This window comes from Moschus berezovskii, chromosome 10 (genome assembly GCF_049115385.1).
Source record: "Moschus berezovskii isolate FMDL1 chromosome 10, NW_MosBer_1.0, whole genome shotgun sequence".
NCBI lineage: Eukaryota > Metazoa > Chordata > Mammalia > Artiodactyla > Moschidae > Moschus > Moschus berezovskii.
In genome coordinates, this window is record NC_142469.1 from 67,191,556 (window position 1) to 67,209,810 (window position 18,255).

The window sequence follows — 18,255 nt, forward strand, 5'->3', positions numbered from 1 at the left end:
TCAGTAAGAATCAGCAAGATTAGCATGCTCATGGAGAGAGTTGATACTGTGAATCTTGGATTTTTTTAATGACTTAAAAACATAACAAAGACTGAAGAAAAGCCTGAGGATACTGATTGAACAGAGCTTTGTTAACTTGAGTGCTGTCAGGCTAAGAAACGTTCTCCGGTAACCAAGTGTTGTAGAATCAGTCATAACGTTTGGGAGAACCATAGACTTAAAAAAAATCCGCGGAAGGGTTTGGACTCTCCAAGAAATACCTTTATAGGATTCAGTTTCAGTCGGTTCACCACCCCTGCTATCCTCAACCCATCTCCTAAGAATGCCAGGGGAAAAAAGGGAGATGAAAGAGAAAGAGGAAAGAAAAGCTTAATTTTAAGATTAGATGGTGGAATGTTTAGAATGTTAAAATTGTGCTAGATTTTAATAAAAATATGTGGGTAAAATGTAGGGTGACTGTTTGGTCACATGGTACCAAGTTCCTTGAGACAGCTGAGGTATTTAGTGGAATGTCCAGAGAATAATGAAAATTAGTAATAGTGCAATTTGGTGGGTCCCAAGAGATTGTTGTCAGAGGACTTTGCTGAATTTTGACAGGTTATTGTACCCGAGACTGTGATAAGCTTTTAAAATTCTTCAGAATTTTTGTTCTGTTTCTACACTGTATGGCCTACTGTAAGGTAGGTACTGGTTGAGCTTTCTTTGGTAGACATGCTTCTAGCTGTATAATAAATTGCTTCATCTTTTCGGTTTCATTTCCTCAGAAGTAGTGCTGTTGTTGTAAAAAAGAGTTTTTTAAAACTTTTTTTTTTAAACTCTGCAGATCGTTTGGTGTTCATAGAAAAAGTGAATCAGCCGAAATATGGAATTTACTGAAAGTGCGGGAAGCATAGTGAAAATGTTTTCTTTGTTTTTTTCTGTCTTGTAATACTTTTTAAGGTAATGAATTCATGAAAGGAAGTGGTTAAAAACGCTGCACTATGTAAGAGCTATAACCCTTTTTCTATCTGACGTGGAATTGTCTTAGAGGTATGGATAGGACAATTAAGACAATAAAAATAACTGGTTAAAAGCCAGTTTGTTAACATATGGATAGTAAATTTGTTCATTTAGATGGAGCAATGTATTTTTAGTGATTTTTCTAGAATGGACCTGTGATAATGGGCAGAACTCTGTGTGAGGCCACCTCATAAGCCTCTGACTACCCTGTCAGTAGTTGCTTCTGGATCAGGCACCCTGCTGTCTCTTTTGGGTCTGTTCTGGTCTGAGTATCAGGGTCTCAGGGTACAAAGTAAGGGGACATACGTGTAAAGAACTTCCTGTGGCAAGATCTCTTCAGAAGGGCCCTATCTGCTCGTTCAGCAGATGGTTGGCAGATAAGAAATTGGTGCAAAGGCACGCATTACCTCCATCGGAAGTATAGGAGTTACTCTATCCATGGGCTTCCCCGGTAACTCAGTGGTAAAGAATCTGCCTGCAGTACAGGAGCCACTGGAGGCACTGGTTCGATCCCTTGGTCAGGAAGATCCCCTGGAGGAGGGCATGGCAGCCCACTCCAATATTCTTGCTTGGAGAATCTCATGGTCAGAGGAGCCTGGCGGGTTACAGTCCATGGGGTCACAGAGTCAGATACGACTAAAGTGACTGAGCACACACGCCCTCTGTCCATACCCCAGGATATCTACTGCTCCTTCACAGTAATCATTCTCAAGTTTAAATGTCCGATTTAAACCCTTCTCCTAGGCTATAGATACACAGAACTTACTGGTGATTTAACATCTTTACCTAGATTTCCCACAAACCAAAAAAAAAAAAATCTCTACAATGTGTAAAAACCAAAAACCAATCAGTTTTCTTTCCTCCCCTTCTTTCCTTATCCCAGGAATTGACAGCCACCCAGGAACCCATGGGAGTCATCTTTGATTTCTTGGTCTGCTTTTTCACTCGACTCCCTACCCTGAAACACACACAAATACATGCATTTCCATGCGGGCACCAATGTACAAAGTCACATATATCTAATCAATTACTGTCCATCATCACCAGATCAGTTGAAACAAAATAAAAACTGATTAGGTCAGTCCTCAAATTGGCAAAATTTTAATACTTCCTGGTGAAAGTGAAAGTTGCTCAGTTGTGTCCGACTCTTTGTGACCCCATGAACTCTACAGTCCATGGAATTCTCCAGGGAAGAATATTGGAGTGGGTAGCTGTTCCCTTCAGAAGATTTTCCCAACCCGGGGATTGAACCCAGGTCTCCCACATTACAGGCAAATTCTTTACCAGCTGAGCCACCAGGGAATCCCCCTCAAATTGACAGAATTTTAATAGCTTCCTGGTAGCTATGGGTAAAGTTCAAAGTAGACTGTTTAGCTTGGTCTGGATGGACTTCCCGGGTAGCTCAGCTGGTAAAGAATCTGCCTGCAATACAGGAGACCCCTGTTCTATTCCTGAGTCAGGAAGTTTCCCTGGAGAAGGGATGGACAACCCACTCTAGTATTCTTGTCTGGAGAATCCCACGGACAGAGGAGCCTAGAGGGGTACAGTCCATGGGGTCACAAAGAGTCAGACACAACTGAGCAACTAAACACAGAGGGCTGAACATGATTTGATCCTTGCCTTCCTCACCAGCCTCATCTCCTACCACTCCTATGCTCCTTTGCATTTTCACCGTCTACCCATTTTGCCTGAGTGTTTCTCCAGATGGAGCAGCTCTTACCTATATGCCTTGGTCCCTGTTGGAACCTCTGCTTGGAATGCCTTCCCTTTTATTCATGTGAAATTCCTATTAATTCTTCAAGCTTCTTTAAGGTTCCGCCTTGTCCGGCTTCCCTAGGCATACTAAGTAGTCCGTGTAATTGTGCATCCTTGGTCAGTATTTCAGTTTTAATTGTTTTCATGTCTTTCTCTACGAGCTTTTTGAAGACAGGAAGCAGTTTTGGTCATTCTTCCATCTCCGTAACTCAGATATTCTTTAAATGTTTGTTGAATATATACCTTTGCAAGATCTTCCTGGGTAGAAATATCAGTCCTTAAGTATTTGCTTAAGTGTCTTCACTACCAGAGTAGGAAGGGGCTCTTGGGGAGCATGACATTGGCTTCACATCCTTGAGAAGCCTGTCTCCTGCATTTTACCCATGCTTTGGAGACTGATGATATCAAGATATTTATTTTCCAAGAGAATATAGATGCATGAGAGTGACCAGTAAATGATCCCCTTTTCCTGTAGCTCAGAGTCCAGTGAGTTACCTGAGCATGTGAAGGATGCTAATGGAAGGCCCTTGGAACCTAGAGATTGGATCCAGAGTGATCATGTGGCCTCCATGAAAAGAAGAAAGCAGGACTGCATGTGCTCCCCACCTTCCTTTCCTTTCCTATCACATCTTATCTTACCATGGTTGGAGAGTTCCATTTATAACCTTGTAAAGAGATAAGAGAGCAGCTGGAATGGGAAAAGTTTCCTCACTAGCCATGTGGTAGCAAGAGATGGAGTGTCAGGAGCGTACTATGCTCCAGCCCTAGTTTCCAGGCAGTACTTTGAATCTCGACTATTCCATAGCAGTGACATTTCTTTTGCAGGCAGGGAACCATGCCATGTTGCCAACTTCATATGCTTAAGGCCTGCATTTGAACCAGAGAGAATCATTGAAGGACCTTAAATCCCAGTCCATTTCTGACCTGGGGAAGAGGGAGGGTGAAAAGGAAAGGAGAATTATGTGAAGAAATTACTGACTTTCATTTGACAGATATAAACACTGCAACAGAATAAGATTGGGAGACTTGTTCAAATATTTAGAGCTACAAAATGTCAGAGCCAATTTTAATGCAGCTCTAATTCCAGAGTCCATGTTCTTTTTCACAAAAGTGTTCATAGTATATGTTGTTTCAGGAAAAATAGATTATAAGAACACCAAAATAGTTTTACCCTCTGTTTGACTATGTACTTTGACTCTCACGTGGTATGTTCTTATTTTGGCCCATGAACTAATAAAATCAACTTGTTTAGTGAAACCATGCGAAACCATGCACCTCATATTAAGACTTGAACTCACTTGGCCAGGACTTGAACTCAGCCAGAACCCACAGTCCTCCAACTGAGATCACACATCTAGTTTCAGCACGTAATGAAGCTCAGGTTCTTGATGTCTCATCACAGAGGGAATTCCATGAGGGACAAAGTGATAGGTAAGGAGTGGATTTAGAGAGAAACATACTCTACAGACAGAGTGTAGGCCATCGCAGAAGGTGAGAGGTACCTGGAAATATGATGTGGTTAGCTTTTATGGGCTGTGTAATTTCATAGGCTAATGAGTGGCTTCCCTGGTGGCTCAGAGGGTAAAGCGTCTGCCTGCAATGCGGGAGACCCGGGTTCCATCCCTGGGTTGGGAAGATCCCCTGGAGAAGGAAATGGCAACCCACTCTGGTACTCTTGCCTGGAAAATACCATGGATGGAAAAGCCTGTAGGCTACAATCAATGGTAAGCTACAGTTTATGGTAGGCTACAGTTTATGGGGTCACAAAGAGTCGGACATGACTGAGCAACTTCACTTCACTTTCACTAATGAGTGGGAGGACTGCAATAGCTGTTTTGGGGAAGGGGGCGGGGATTGTTGGGAATTGGGCCACTGCCCACTTTTTGGTGGAGGAACTGCCTTGGAACTGTCACAGTGCCTGTTGGTGTGTCCTTTAGCTTGCTGAAGTGTTTGAAAGAGTATGAACATATACTGAGGCTCAAGGTCTAGTGGAAGTCCACTTGTCTGCCATCTTGAACCCATTTGGTTCTAATCGGTTTCTGTTGCTGATGGGCCTTGGGCCATGTCATTCTTTCAGAGGTTGTGCCCTGCCACTTTCCCTCTTGTTTCAGTTGAGCCAGTGATTGTTCCTTTAAATTCTTTCTTGCAGCAGTTCTGACCCTGCCGTACATCTCTCGTAATATCCATTGGATGTTTATTTTCTTCTCTCCTAATAAACTGAGTGAGGAAGAGGCAGAGGAAAATGTGATGAGGTTATGGGATCAATAAAATCTGACCTCTTCAGCTTATGCAGCCAGCTGATGAGAAATAAAGAAAAAACAGTTTCCTTGGCGTCTTTGATTGCTGACAGCAGCGATCATGTTAAACTAATTAACTTTGTAACAACTTTCATGATTTTATTTATATCTGATAATATTAACTTAATGCTATTTTTACATGGCTCTAAACCAAGGGTTTTCAATTATTTTTCTCTGGGCCTCTTAGATAGAAAAAGTGGAAGAGGGTAGATAGCTTAGAGGTCCTTCCATGCTAGCCATGCTAGCTCTGTTTTACATATTGAGGTTCTCCTTAAACCTTTCTTTGAACAAAGGATTTTATCTCATCAAATAAATTTGAAAACCACTGCTTTTAATCTGATCCTTGGTGAGAGTTTTGTTGGGGGAAGATACTAACATTCATTTCAGCTAATATATGAGTGTTTACTATGTGCTAAGTCCTGAGGAGACTTCAGTGAAGTAATGTTGTTATTGAGCACGAAAGACAGGTGTTAATCACAAGTGAGAGGTGAACTTTATGAAAGAGAAATTGTAGAGTATTGTGAGGACTCACAGCAAGGGGGCTCAACGTAGTCTCCAGAGCGGTGGTTTCCAAACCTGACTGACCACTAGGAATAACTCGGAGAGCATTCCTGGCGTCCACTCTCCTCCCAGGACGCCTCAGGGACTTTTATGTGTCCCGATGGGACTCTCTAGTCACTCCTCTGAGAGTGGACAAAGAAAGGTATCAAGGAGACCCTTCTGGGTAAATTTCTTAAAGGTCTAGTGAGATCCAGACTCGATGAAGTGGGGGATGGGAGGAGGAGCAGCACAGCAGGCTGAGGAACTGGTACGTAAGAAGGAAGGCCTGAAATAGAAGGTAGAATGTGTGCAAAGAATTGAACAAAGCCTAGTGACGAGAACTCGGGGATGGAGGGTGGGGGAGAAACTGGGTCTCAATATGTATATGTTTCTAATAAAACATTTATTGTATTATTTGCATTGACTCCTCCCCACCAGACTATAAGCTCCTTGATAACAGAAACTGTATTTTAGTTTGCTTGTAGCTATAGCATCTGCTCCGCGGAGTCAGACACCACTGAAGCAACTTAGCACACATAGCACCTAGTATGAGCTTAGTGAATATTTACTGATCAGATGAACAAATTCTCTGCCTGTAGGACTTAGTTCGGAGTAGGAGATGGAAAAGAATATTAATAGTTATGGAATAGGATAGTGACTTCAGAATTTTTTTTCCAGCTTAGGAACCCTTGATAAAAATGAAATTTTATGCAGAAGTCCTGATACATAAGGAACTGTTTGGTTGTTTGTGTGTGAGTTGCTTCTTAGGTAGCCTCTCCCCATAGCTTGCCTATCTGTGCCACTGCACAATTACTTTTTTGGTTTCCTTTGCTTATTCATACCTAGCTGGGTAATTCCTACTGTTTTTCTTTCAGATCTCAGTACCTGACCCCTTTTCTCTTCTGTCTGCTCTCAGGTTAGGTGCCCACCTGGTGCATACCTCTCTCATAGCACATATTAAACTATGTTAATTTGTGCTCAAGCAGAGTTTCAGAGAGCCTTGAGCTATCTGGTGTTTCTCTGGCTTTGCTATCCTGTATCCTATACTAGTATCCTGACATTTTTTTTTTAGCATCTAAAGCTTGAGGGTGAGGGGACTGGGATCAAAGGATTGACCTTTATGAACCAATAGGGTAGGAAAGAGGGTCCAGATACACATAGGACTCTAAACTGTCGTAGGCTGCTCACAGTCATTTATCATGGGGATAAAGTCTGTGCCATTAACTGAAAGAGGTGAAAGAGAAGAGAGTGAATAGGTATGGAATAGTCTTGGGGTACTAGTTGGAAGATGTTGGGTGGGGTTTACTGGAGATGTAGAACATTGTGTGGCATTGGATGCGGCACTCCATGTCCCAGCGGAGGTTGATAATAATACCTCTCCGTCTAGTCAAGGCTATGGTTTTTCCAGTGGTCATGTATGGATGTGAGAGATGGACTGTGAAGAAAGCTGATCGCCGAAGAATTGATGCTTTTGAACTGTGGTGCTAGAGAAGACTCTTGAGGGTCCTTTGGACTGCAAGGAGATCCAACCAGTCCATTCTACAAGAGATCAGTTGGAAGGTGTTCATTGGAAGGACTGATGCTAAAGCTAAAGCTCCAATACTTTGGCCACCTCATGTGAAGAGTTGACTCACTGGAAAAGACTCTGATGCTGGGAGGGATTGGGGGCAGGAGGAGAAGGGGATGACAGAGAATGAGATGGCTGGATGGCATTACCGACTCGATGGACATGAGTTTGAGTGAACTCTGGGAGTTGGTGATGGACAGGGAGGCCTGGCGTGCTATGATTCATGGGGTCACAAAGAGTCGGACACGACTGAGTGACTGGACTGAACTGAATAGCATCAATGGGCCTGTCTCTGTGACTTTTTAAACCCTGTTTAGTAATGCTTAGCTGTTTGGGTATAGACTCCAAATTAGAAGATGGTTGGGTTGGCTCAGTTAGAATTGAATTTTTTAGGGGAGTATGAAAGGAGAACGTCTAAGAGCCAAGAGCATGGATAGAGAGAGAAGTGAGTATAGGTATAGGTGGCGTTAAGAAAGTTGTGGGGTCAGCGGATTGGAGGTTTTAATTTAGCAAAGAAATCATTTCAAACAGGAATTCAGTTAGGGCTATGGAGATTCAGTGACATCGGGACAATGCCATTAAGTCAAAGAAGATATTGAGTGGAAAGTCCTGAGGTTGAGGATATTAGAGGGTTTACTGTTCATGAGCATGAGTGCCAGAGGCCGTGTTTCTTGTTAATGTTGATCTTTTAACAAGGTACGGTGGGACTGCCTAGTTCTGTCATTTACCAGCTCTGTAAACTTGGACATGGGTAACCTCTCCATATCTCAGTTTCTTCATCTGAAAAATGGAGATAAAAACAGCACCTATCTCAGTTGTTTTGAGGATTACATGAATTAATATTTGAATGCTATCTAATAGGGAGTGTATATAAGTACTTACTAGAGAAAAATAATGTCTCTTTGAAACTTCCCTATATATTTAATATGTAACTCTTCTAGTGCCTAGTTGCCTTTTCTTCCCCCATTATTACTATTACCGCATAATTAAATCATATACTCTATTGAATAAGTCCTCTGCACATTTTTGAAGTAGAAACTTATTCATTAGGTCTGTAAATCTGCTAATCACATGAAAAAAGTTTATTTGAAATGTCTCTATCTTGTGAATTTTGTTTTAGCTGTTAAACGTTTAATGAAAGAAGCAGCAGAATTGAAAGATCCAACAGATCATTACCATGCACAGCCTTTAGAGGTTAGTTTCTATCTCTGTCTTCTAAGTTTCTTAAAATTATTTTTTCACTACATTGAATCATTATAAATGTGTTTGGTATGCTTTATTGATATATTTTATTCCCTATATTTCCTGAGTATTTTTTAAAACCATTAAAAATTGAAGTACAGTTATTTACAATGTTGTGTTAGTTTTAGGTATACACTGAGTATTTCTGTTAGCCATTCAGAATCAGATGTTTCAGAAGCAGATTTCTGGTCTCTATAAAATGGGTCTCAGGGACTTTCCTGGTGGTCCAGTGGTTAAGACTCCAGTCTTCCACGGCAGGAGTTCAGTCCCTGATTGGGGAACTAAGATCCCCCATGCCACAGTTCAGCTAAAAAAAGGGAGGGGGGCCTCAGATACTAAATTAGTTTAGGTATGAGGGAGGAAAAGTGGAAAGAACCCCAGACTCTATATTTGGGAGACTTAGCCCTTGAGGGGTCTCTGCAGCTCGTCTGGGCTTTTTGTACAAACGTCTCCACCTCCACCTCAGTCTTCCAGTCTGTGAAAGGAGGGTATTTAAATGTGCCCAGTCTCATTTTCATGGTAATGGTGAGACTAAAATGTAATAATGTTCGTGCAAGTATTTTGCAAACTATGAAGTACTTGGTAACTGATGATATTAACGTATGATGTTAACAGCCTATGTGTTAATATTACTGACCACTTACTAATAAGCTTTTCAGCATCTATGAGGGATAAATTTGGAAAGTTTGCTAAAATAATCCAAATTTATAGTAAATTATTTGATTATATAAATAATAATTTTCACTTATTGGGATTCAGGGGTTATTTATCAGTTTAAGTCTATAATATTTTTAGATCAAATAATAATAATTTAATAAAAGTAAATAAATTTTTAATAAAACTAATGTAATTAAGTAAATCCACATCCAAAAAATGAACAAGCATGAACTCAAAATATATTTTTAGACATACAAGAGCACAGATTTTCTTCCTTATATTCCTTTTAGAGAAATGTAGTTGGTAATGCTGCTGCTGCTGCTGCTGCTAAGTCACTTCAATCGTGTCCGACTCTGTGTGACCCCATAGACGGAAGCCCACCAGGCTCCCCCGTCCCTGGGATTCTCCAGGCAAGAACACTGGAGTGGGTTGCCATGTCCTTCTCCAATGTGTGAAAGTGAAAAGTGAAAGTGAAGTCGCTCAGTCGTGTCTGACCCTTAGCGACCCCACGGACTGCAGCCTACCAGGCTCCTCCATCCATGGGATTTTCTAGGCAAGAGTACTGGAGTGGCTTGCCATTGCCTTCTCCGGTAGTTGATAATAAACCACACCAAAATAATGCAAAACTGAACGAAACATACAAAGGAAGATTGAGATTCCAGTAAACCCGGGAGACATTCAAGTGAAGAATTTTGGAATGTGTCAAGCAGTTAGTCCATATTAAAACTTCAGGGTCCAGAAGAGATTTTTTCAGAAAAAATAAATGGAGCTAATGTAATAGAAAGTATATAAATCTATAATCTTATTTATGAACATGTAATGGTGCTCAGGGGGCTTCCATGGTGGCTCAGTGGCAAGGAATCCGCCTGCCAATACAGGAGACGTGTTTGATCCCTGGGTCAGGAAGATCCCCTAGAGAAGGAAATGGCACCCCACTCCAGTATTCTTGCCTGGAGAATCCCATGGACAGAGGAGCCTGGCAGGCTATAGTCCATGGGGTCGCAGAAGAGTTGGACAAGACTTAGCGACTAAACAACAGCAACGAAAACGGTGCTCATATGTTTTAAAATGCATTAAAAAAAATTTTAGCTCTTATGTGACATGAAAGCTAGATTAAATAGCTTTTACTTATAACTTTTATACTTGAGACATTGTGCGTTAGAATAGTATAAAATATTAATTTTTCTCACCCAGTAATGTTTCTAATACTCACTCGTAGAAACAATCCAACTTTTTAATGCTCTTGATCCCTTGGTGCTTATTGTTTTTGTTCAGGATAATCTTTTTGAATGGCACTTCACAGTTAGAGGGCCCCCAGATTCTGATTTTGATGGGGGAGTTTATCATGGACGAATAGTACTGCCACCGGAGTATCCCATGAAACCACCAAGCATTATTCTCCTAACGGTAAGAATTCTCGGCTTTTTGGAATGCTTCTGGAATAACTCTTCCTGGCGGCTCTAAAGTGTAGTATGCATATTCCTTTTCATTAAGAAATAAAGTAGATCATTGTTATTATAACTTTGCTTTTGGAGACCAGACCTTGGACTATATTTTTTCTGGAAAAAAGTTCCTAGGAAGTTGAGTCATCTGAGAAGTACTTGTGATGCTCATTGCCACAGTGTGGTTCTTAGGATTCAGCGAATTAGTGTACACAAAGTGCTGTACACAGTGTCTGGCACATGATAAATACTCAGTAAAGGGTAGTTACTGTTGTTGTACTTCTTAATCCCGTTATCTCCTTCAGCTTTTCACCTTATGCTTTGTCCTTCATTTTTCTCATCTTTTTTTTTTTTAGTTTCCTTCTCTTCACATGCAGCTCTTAGAATAAGAACTGACGAAGAGTCCTCAATAAATGTTAGCTGTGTTATTACTGTTTATATCTTAGAATTTCTCTCCATCTTCACATATTTTATCTCCATGTAAAGGAAAGCTATACATCCAGGTTTCTCTTATCTTTCCTGGGACCTTGTTCCATCAGTAAATTCCTCTCTTAATTGTTAAAGCTTTCCTTTCTTCATTTCCTTTCATTTATGTATGTTTGATTATCCTCTAACTTGAAAGAAGCGAAAATGAAACAAAAACCTTCCCATGTCTCTGCTACGACTTTAAGCTGTAGCCTTTTTTTCTCTTTGTAACCTTCAAAACATCCTAACTCTATAGTGTCATCTCTTGTGTTCTGGTTCCCACACATAGCACTCTGTTGAAACATGCTTGCTATGCTAGTCTCAAGAGAGCAGCTTGAGAAATCACACCATCTCTTCTCAGTCTTCATCCTTTTCCATCTAAGTTAAACTCCTGATACACATGGAGTAGCAAATGGTGAAAGAAAATTGTCATCATTACCAAATTAATGTTTTTCCCTATGGTGTTTGTTTATAGTGGAAAGAGCATTCGTCTTAGAGCCAATAGACCTGAATTCTGGCCAGTGCCATGTCCGTCATGTCACAGGCAGGTTACATAATCTCTTTGAAATTCATTTTTCTCAGTTGTCAAAAGGGATATATATGAAGAATATAATCATACTGTCAGGTTCCTGATATATGGAAGCTGCTTAATAAATATTAGGTGATGTTGACAATTAGTCACGCTGTCATTAGGTCTGGAGTAGGAGACCCTGGAGGGGCCCTACTGTGTTAGGAGTCTCTTCTTTTAGTTGCTAGATGTTAGGGAGAGCCAACTGGTCTGAAGGAAAAGCTGGTAGTGGTGAAACTGGTGGAGGGTATTTGATGCCACAGCTTTTCATTGATGATATCATCATGTATGCTGATGTTTAGTATTTGCTCTTTCTGATTCACTTCCTCTCTTTTGAAAAATCTTCTCCAGCTTTCATTTGACAAATATTTATTAAACTCGTGTCATGTACCCTATGTGTATAGCAGAGAGTAAGTCAAAACTCTGCCTACTTGGAACTTTTATTCTAACTTCATGTCTCTTCTTCCTGTCCTTCTCCCAAGTATGGAGATTCTACAAGTTCAGACTACAACTGTTTTCTCTTATTTCTATGAAATGCTTTCATTGATCACCTCTGTGAAAGTCAAGTATCAGAAATGCATTATCTTCTTCTGCCATCCATCATCACGTCTGCATTTCTGCCTGCCTGCTGGACACCATCAGTAGCTCTTCCACCAAGACAAAACTGAAATCGTTCTCATCTTTCACCTCTGTGTTCCTGTATGGAATTGTATCATCCTTCTGAGAGGCACTCCCGCCTCAGAGCCTTCCTCCCCAGGATCTAGTTAGGTGACACCGAGTCCTTAGATTTTATCCCAGCCTTTGGGTGTCTTCTCTTTTAGCGCCTTCCCAGAGCCTGGCACCATACTAGGCACAGAGGAGGCTGTCAGGACGTCATTACATGTCACTTACTGAGATGTCAGCTGTGCAGCTCAGTTTCAAAATGTGCTGTGACAGCTTCTAAAAACAGCTTTTATTATTCATTCAGAATCTAATAAATATTTGTGGGGTATCTATAAGAAGACAAAAATCTGTATCCCCTTAGAGATCCCATCCTTTAAAAATTCCCTAAAAATTCTCTTTAAGAAATTATTTATATGTAAAATATATTTATGCTTATAAAGTATAAAACATTAAACACACACATACATAATTTTCTAAATGCCTTATTTATTCCTAAGGCTAATGGACGATTTGAAGTAGGCAAGAAAATCTGTTTGAGCATCTCAGGACATCATCCAGAAACTTGGCAGCCTTCATGGAGCAGTGAGTATTTACAGTGAATACAAGTCTTACAGAACTTGAGTCAATTCATAATAATAAGATATAATACTCTCTCGAGATTGAAGCTGTTTTGGATAAATAATTTTATATTATTGAATAAATAATAAAAATGCTTTTCCCTATTGGGATTTTTGCATCATTTTTAATACAGTCCCCTAGTTGTATCTCTTTAGTGAAACCCTGAGTCTTGTCTTTTTTTTTTCCTTTTCAGAGTAGACCGAGTTCCTTTTGCAAAGCAACTTAGATTGATGTTTACTTTTTATTTCAGTAAGAACAGCTTTATTAGCCATCATTGGGTTTATGCCAACAAAAGGAGAGGGGGCCATAGGCTCTCTAGATTACACACCTGAGGAAAGAAGAGCCCTTGCCAAAAAGTAAGTTTTGCATTTCCTTGTTAAGATGTGAGTACCATTCTAGATAATGGCTGTTAGCAGATAAGCTGTGTCTCTTTGTGTGACTTACCTTGGCGCTACAGGATCTGGTCTTAGTTTTGCTGTCTTAGAAATTTAGTTGTATTTATTTCCTCAGGAGTGATCAGACTCTAAAGAATTTATTTCATGCTGCTGCTGCTGCTAAGTCACTTCAGTCGTGTCCGACTCTGTGTGACCCCATAAACGGAAGCCCACCAGGCTCCCCTGTCCCTGGGATTCTCCAGGCAAGAACACTGGAGTGGGTTGCCATTTCCTTCTCCAGTGTGTGAAAGTGAAAAGTGAAAGTGAAGTCGCTCAGTCATGTCCTACCCTTAGCGACCCCACAGACTGCAGCCTACCAGGCTCCTCCATCCATGGGATTTTCTAGGCAAGAGTACTGGAGTGGCTTGCCATTGCCTTCTCTGTATTTCATGCTATCAGCAGCAGCAGCAGCAGCAGCTTTAAAAAGTAGTTGGTAATACTGGCCTACAGTGCACGGTATCTTCTAGAAGACAGTGCACGGTATCTTCTAGTGGTCATTTATCTCCACTTGGGCAGTGTTACAAGTAGAAAAGAGCTGGAGTAATGATATGTATGTTGCTGTGAAAATTTTAAAAACCTTTTTGAAGGCAGGGAGGAAACCCACTTTATCATCTTTGTATCTGTAGCATCTGCCTCATAGCAAGTGCTCAGCAAGTGATCTGGAATAAAGGAAAGGAGATTTTCTTTATCAATTGTAGTTTCCCAGCAGTTTTGCCTTCTAGGTCTTTTCAGGTACATTCTGTCTGTATAACCCAGTAGATTCAGAGTAGCCTCTCCTTTGAGTAGTGTGGAGACCAATTCTTGAGTTTGACCATTCTCCTTTTCTGAACTTTGCTGCCTACCACCCTTCAGATCTATTATGTTTAATTAAATGATAGTATATCTTACGCTGGCATGGTTTCCCTGGTGGCTCAGTGGTAAAGAATCCGCCAGCAGTGCAGGACACACAGGTTTGATCCCTGGGTTCGATCCCTCAGGAAGATTTGATAGACTCCCCGTTTTATCAGCAACTTTTCTTTTAAACATTATTCGCAAGTTTGGAATATACCTTGTTGCTACTATTCACAGACTATAGTATGTACTTTGAATATATAGCATTTGTTTTGATCTCCTTTATTGACTTTCTGAATTGGTACTTGTATCCAGCTCATTTCATATACAAGGTTAAAAAAAATAATAAGACTTTTTTTGTTTAGACTTCTCACTGTATATAGTCTAGGTTCTTAGTCTGTGATATAGGCTTTCTAAAACATGATTTTGCGTTCAACCATGGTAGCATACTGTCCTTATGGATAAACTAATGTATTAAAAATAAACTTTCTCCTTTAAACTTCATCTGACTTCTCAGTTTAAAAATGAACACATTTTGGGACATCGCTGGCAGTCCTGTGGTTAAGATGCCACACTTCCACTGCAGGGGGCAAGGGTTCTTTCCCTGGTCAGGGAACTAAGATCCCACATGCTGCTCAGCACGACCAAAAAATAGAGGGGAAAAAAAAAAGTGAACACACTTTAAGATAAATAATTTGGATACAACTGATTCTCAAAAGGATATGGACAACAATGCTACTTATGGTGAAACAAAAAATATTCGTCAGTAAGTACTAAATTAGTACAGCTTTTTCATGTGTTTTGTTTACATGAAATTATAAATAGTATGTTCTTTATAATGTAATAGTATGTTCTTCAAGATCTAAGAGTTTTATTATGTTGAACTAGAAGTATGACAAAATAGTTTCTGTAAAAGTTTAGTAATGTAACAGTGTATATTATACAGATTTACTTCTAGTCATACAAAACAGAAAATGGAAGCATAGAAAATCAAATTAATATTATGAAATAGTCTAGTTAACAGACTTATTTTGAGCCTCTATTTATTATAATGAATGATAAATTTCATTGTCTGGATTTTCCATGAATTGTCTTTTATCTTTCAAATTGTACAGCTATTTAGATGAGTAGAGTTGTTGAGTTTTTCCCCTGGAAATATCTGTAAATAGTCAATTTTTTAAATTTTGTATTGGCCACACCAAAAGAATATGGGATTTTAATTCCCCAACCAGGGATCAAATTCACGTCTATGGCAGTGAAAGCACTGTCTTAACCACTGGACTGCCAGAGAATTCCCAATTTGAACTTTATAATGGACTTTTTACACAGACATAATATGTGAACTTAAGGACAGTGTAGTTAAGCAATTTGTATGCTGTCTTATAGATCGAAAACTTTTCTTTTAAAGAGGTAGTATAAAACAATTAAATACTTAGGAATATATCTACCTAAGGAAACAAAAGACTTGTACATAGAAAACTATAAAACACTAGTGAAAGTAATCAAAGAGGACACGAATAGATGGAGAAATATACCGTGTTCGTGGATTGGAAGAATAAATATTGTAAAAATGAGTATACTACCCAAAGTAATTTATACATTCAATGCAATCCCTATCAAGCTACCAACAATATTTTTCACAGAACTAGAACGAATAATCTCACAATTTGTATGGAAATACAAAAAACCTCGAATAGCCAAAGCAATTTTGAGGAGGAAGAATGGAACTGGGGGAATTAACCTGCCGGACTTCAGGCTCTATTACAAAGCCACAGTCATCAAGACAGTATGGTACTGGCATAAAGACAGAAATATAGATCAATGGAACAAAATAGAAAGCCCAGAGATAAACCCACGCTCCTATGGACACCTTATCTTCGACAAAGGAGGCAAGAATATAAAATGGAGAAAAGACAGTCTCTTTAACAAGTGGTGCTGGGAAAACTGGTCAGCCACTTGCAAAAGAATGAAACTAGAACACTTCCTAACACCATACACAAAAATAAACTCAAAATGGATTAAAGATCTAAATGTAAGACCAGAAACTATAAAACTCCTAGAGGAGAACGTAGGCAAAACACTCTCCGACATAAATCACAGCAGGATCCTCCAAGACCCACCTCCCAGAATATTGGAAATAAAAGCAAAAATAAACAAATGGGACCTAATTAAAATCAAAAGCTTCTGCACAGCAAAGGAAACTCTAAGCAAGGTGAAAAGACAGCCTTCAGAATGGGAGAAAATAATAGCAAATGAAGCAACTGATAAAGGATTAATCTCCAAATTATACAAGCAGCTCCTGCAGCTTAATTCCAGAAAACTAAGTGACCCAATCAAAAAATGGGCCAAAGAACTAAACAGACATTTCTCCAAAGAAGACATAAAGATGGCTAACAAACACATGAAAAAATGCTCAACATCCCTCATCATCAGAGAAATGCAAATCAAAACCACAATGAGATACCATTTCACACCAGTCAGAATGGCTGCTATCCAAAAGTCTACATGCAATAAATGCTGGAGAGGGTGTGGAGAGAAGGGAACCCTCTTACACTGTTGGTGGGAATGCAAACTAGTTCAGCCACTATGGAGAACAGTGTGGAGATTCCTCAGAAAACTGGAAATAGAACTGCCATATGATCCAGCGATCGCACTCCTGGGCATACACACCGAGGAAACCAGAATTGAAAGAGACACATGTACTCCAATGTTCATTGCAGCACTGTTTATAATAGCCAGGACATGGAAGCAACCTAGATGTCCATCTGCAGATGAATGGATAAGAAAGCTTTGGTACATATACACAATGGAGTATTTCTCAGCCATCAAAAAGAATGCATTTGAATCAGTTTTAATGAGGTGGATGAAATTGGAGCCAATTATACAGTGAAGTAAGCCAGAAAGAAGAACATCAATACTGTATATTAACGCATATATATGGAATTTAGAAAAATGGTAACCTGAACCCTGTATAAGAGACTGCAAAAGAGACATAGGCATTTAGAACAGTCTTTGGGACTCTGTGGGAGAGGGTGAAGGTGGAATGATTGGGGAGAATGGAATTGTAGCATGTATATTATCATAAGTGACCAGTCCAGGTTCGACGCATAAATTTTCCTCTGTTCAAAAAAAAAAAAGAGTACTGGAGTGGCTTGCCATTGTATAATCTTATTCAAAAACACTATCCTCCATTACAGTTGTGTATGTGTGTGTATGTTTGTAGATGCATAGATAAAAGTCTGTAAAATACGCTCCACATTTGCTAACTGCTGTTATCAGCAAGGAGGGAGGCATGGTGTGTATATTTGGGGAAGGGATTGGGATATTTGAGGGGAGCTTTTGTTATCATACTGTACACATGTTGTATTTACTGGCATTTAAAAAATAAAACATTTTTCTGTAAAAAAAAATAAAATAAAGAGGTAGTATATTGGGAAAAAGTGAAATCTAAACCGTGATTTTTTTTTTTTTTAATTTCAGAGAGTTAAAACTGAGGTATAATTGACATGGATTTAAAAAAAAAAACACAATTTAACTTGTGTGTTTGTTTGAACTATAATTATTGCCAAAATTTCTAATTTACATGTAGGAATGTGATATGGAGTTGTCCAGTGTTCTTTTAAATTTAATCACTCAGTATTTGAGTATCTTAGATGGATCAACTTTTGAGTATCTGATTTATATTAATCAAAAAATTACTTCCTACCAGATCACAAGATTTCTGTTGTGAGGGATGTGGCTTTGCCATGAAGGATATCCTGTTGCCTTTAAAATCTGGAAGTGATTCAAGCCAGGCTGACCAAGAAGCCAAGGAACTGGCTAGACAAATCAGTTTTAAGGTATTCTAAATTTGTAAATAAATTCTAACTATGTAACCCTTTTATTGCCTAGCCAAATTTTGGATAGAAAGTAAAGCAGTATAGTTCCATTGTACTGAGATCTTTACAAATTATTTTCCTTATTACAAAACTAATGTATTTTCAGGAGCAGCATTATAGTATAGTAATAGTTAAAAGCTTGGACTCTGGTATACTCTGCCAGGGGCCGTATCTCAACTTTGCTTCTTGTTAATAGTAGGACATGAGACATATTGCTCATATTGTACTTTTTTCTCATCTGTATATAAATAATGGTACTTGTATGATTTTTATAAGGATTGAGTTAATTCTCACTTTAG

General features: G+C 39.4%; 1 protein-coding gene across 1 annotated transcript in view; it reads left to right on the forward strand.

Moving 5' to 3' along the window:
- UBE2J1 (ubiquitin conjugating enzyme E2 J1) overlaps positions 1-18,255 on the forward strand; it is a 29,731-nt gene that overhangs the window by 1,233 nt on the left and 10,243 nt on the right. The window contains exons 2-6 of the mRNA XM_055432774.2: positions 8,279-8,352; positions 10,333-10,464; positions 12,693-12,777; positions 13,064-13,169; positions 17,788-17,917. Coding sequence (XP_055288749.2) covers positions 8,279-8,352; positions 10,333-10,464; positions 12,693-12,777; positions 13,064-13,169; positions 17,788-17,917 — 527 coding nt within the window. The remainder of the gene's footprint in view (positions 1-8,278; positions 8,353-10,332; positions 10,465-12,692; positions 12,778-13,063; positions 13,170-17,787; positions 17,918-18,255) is intronic.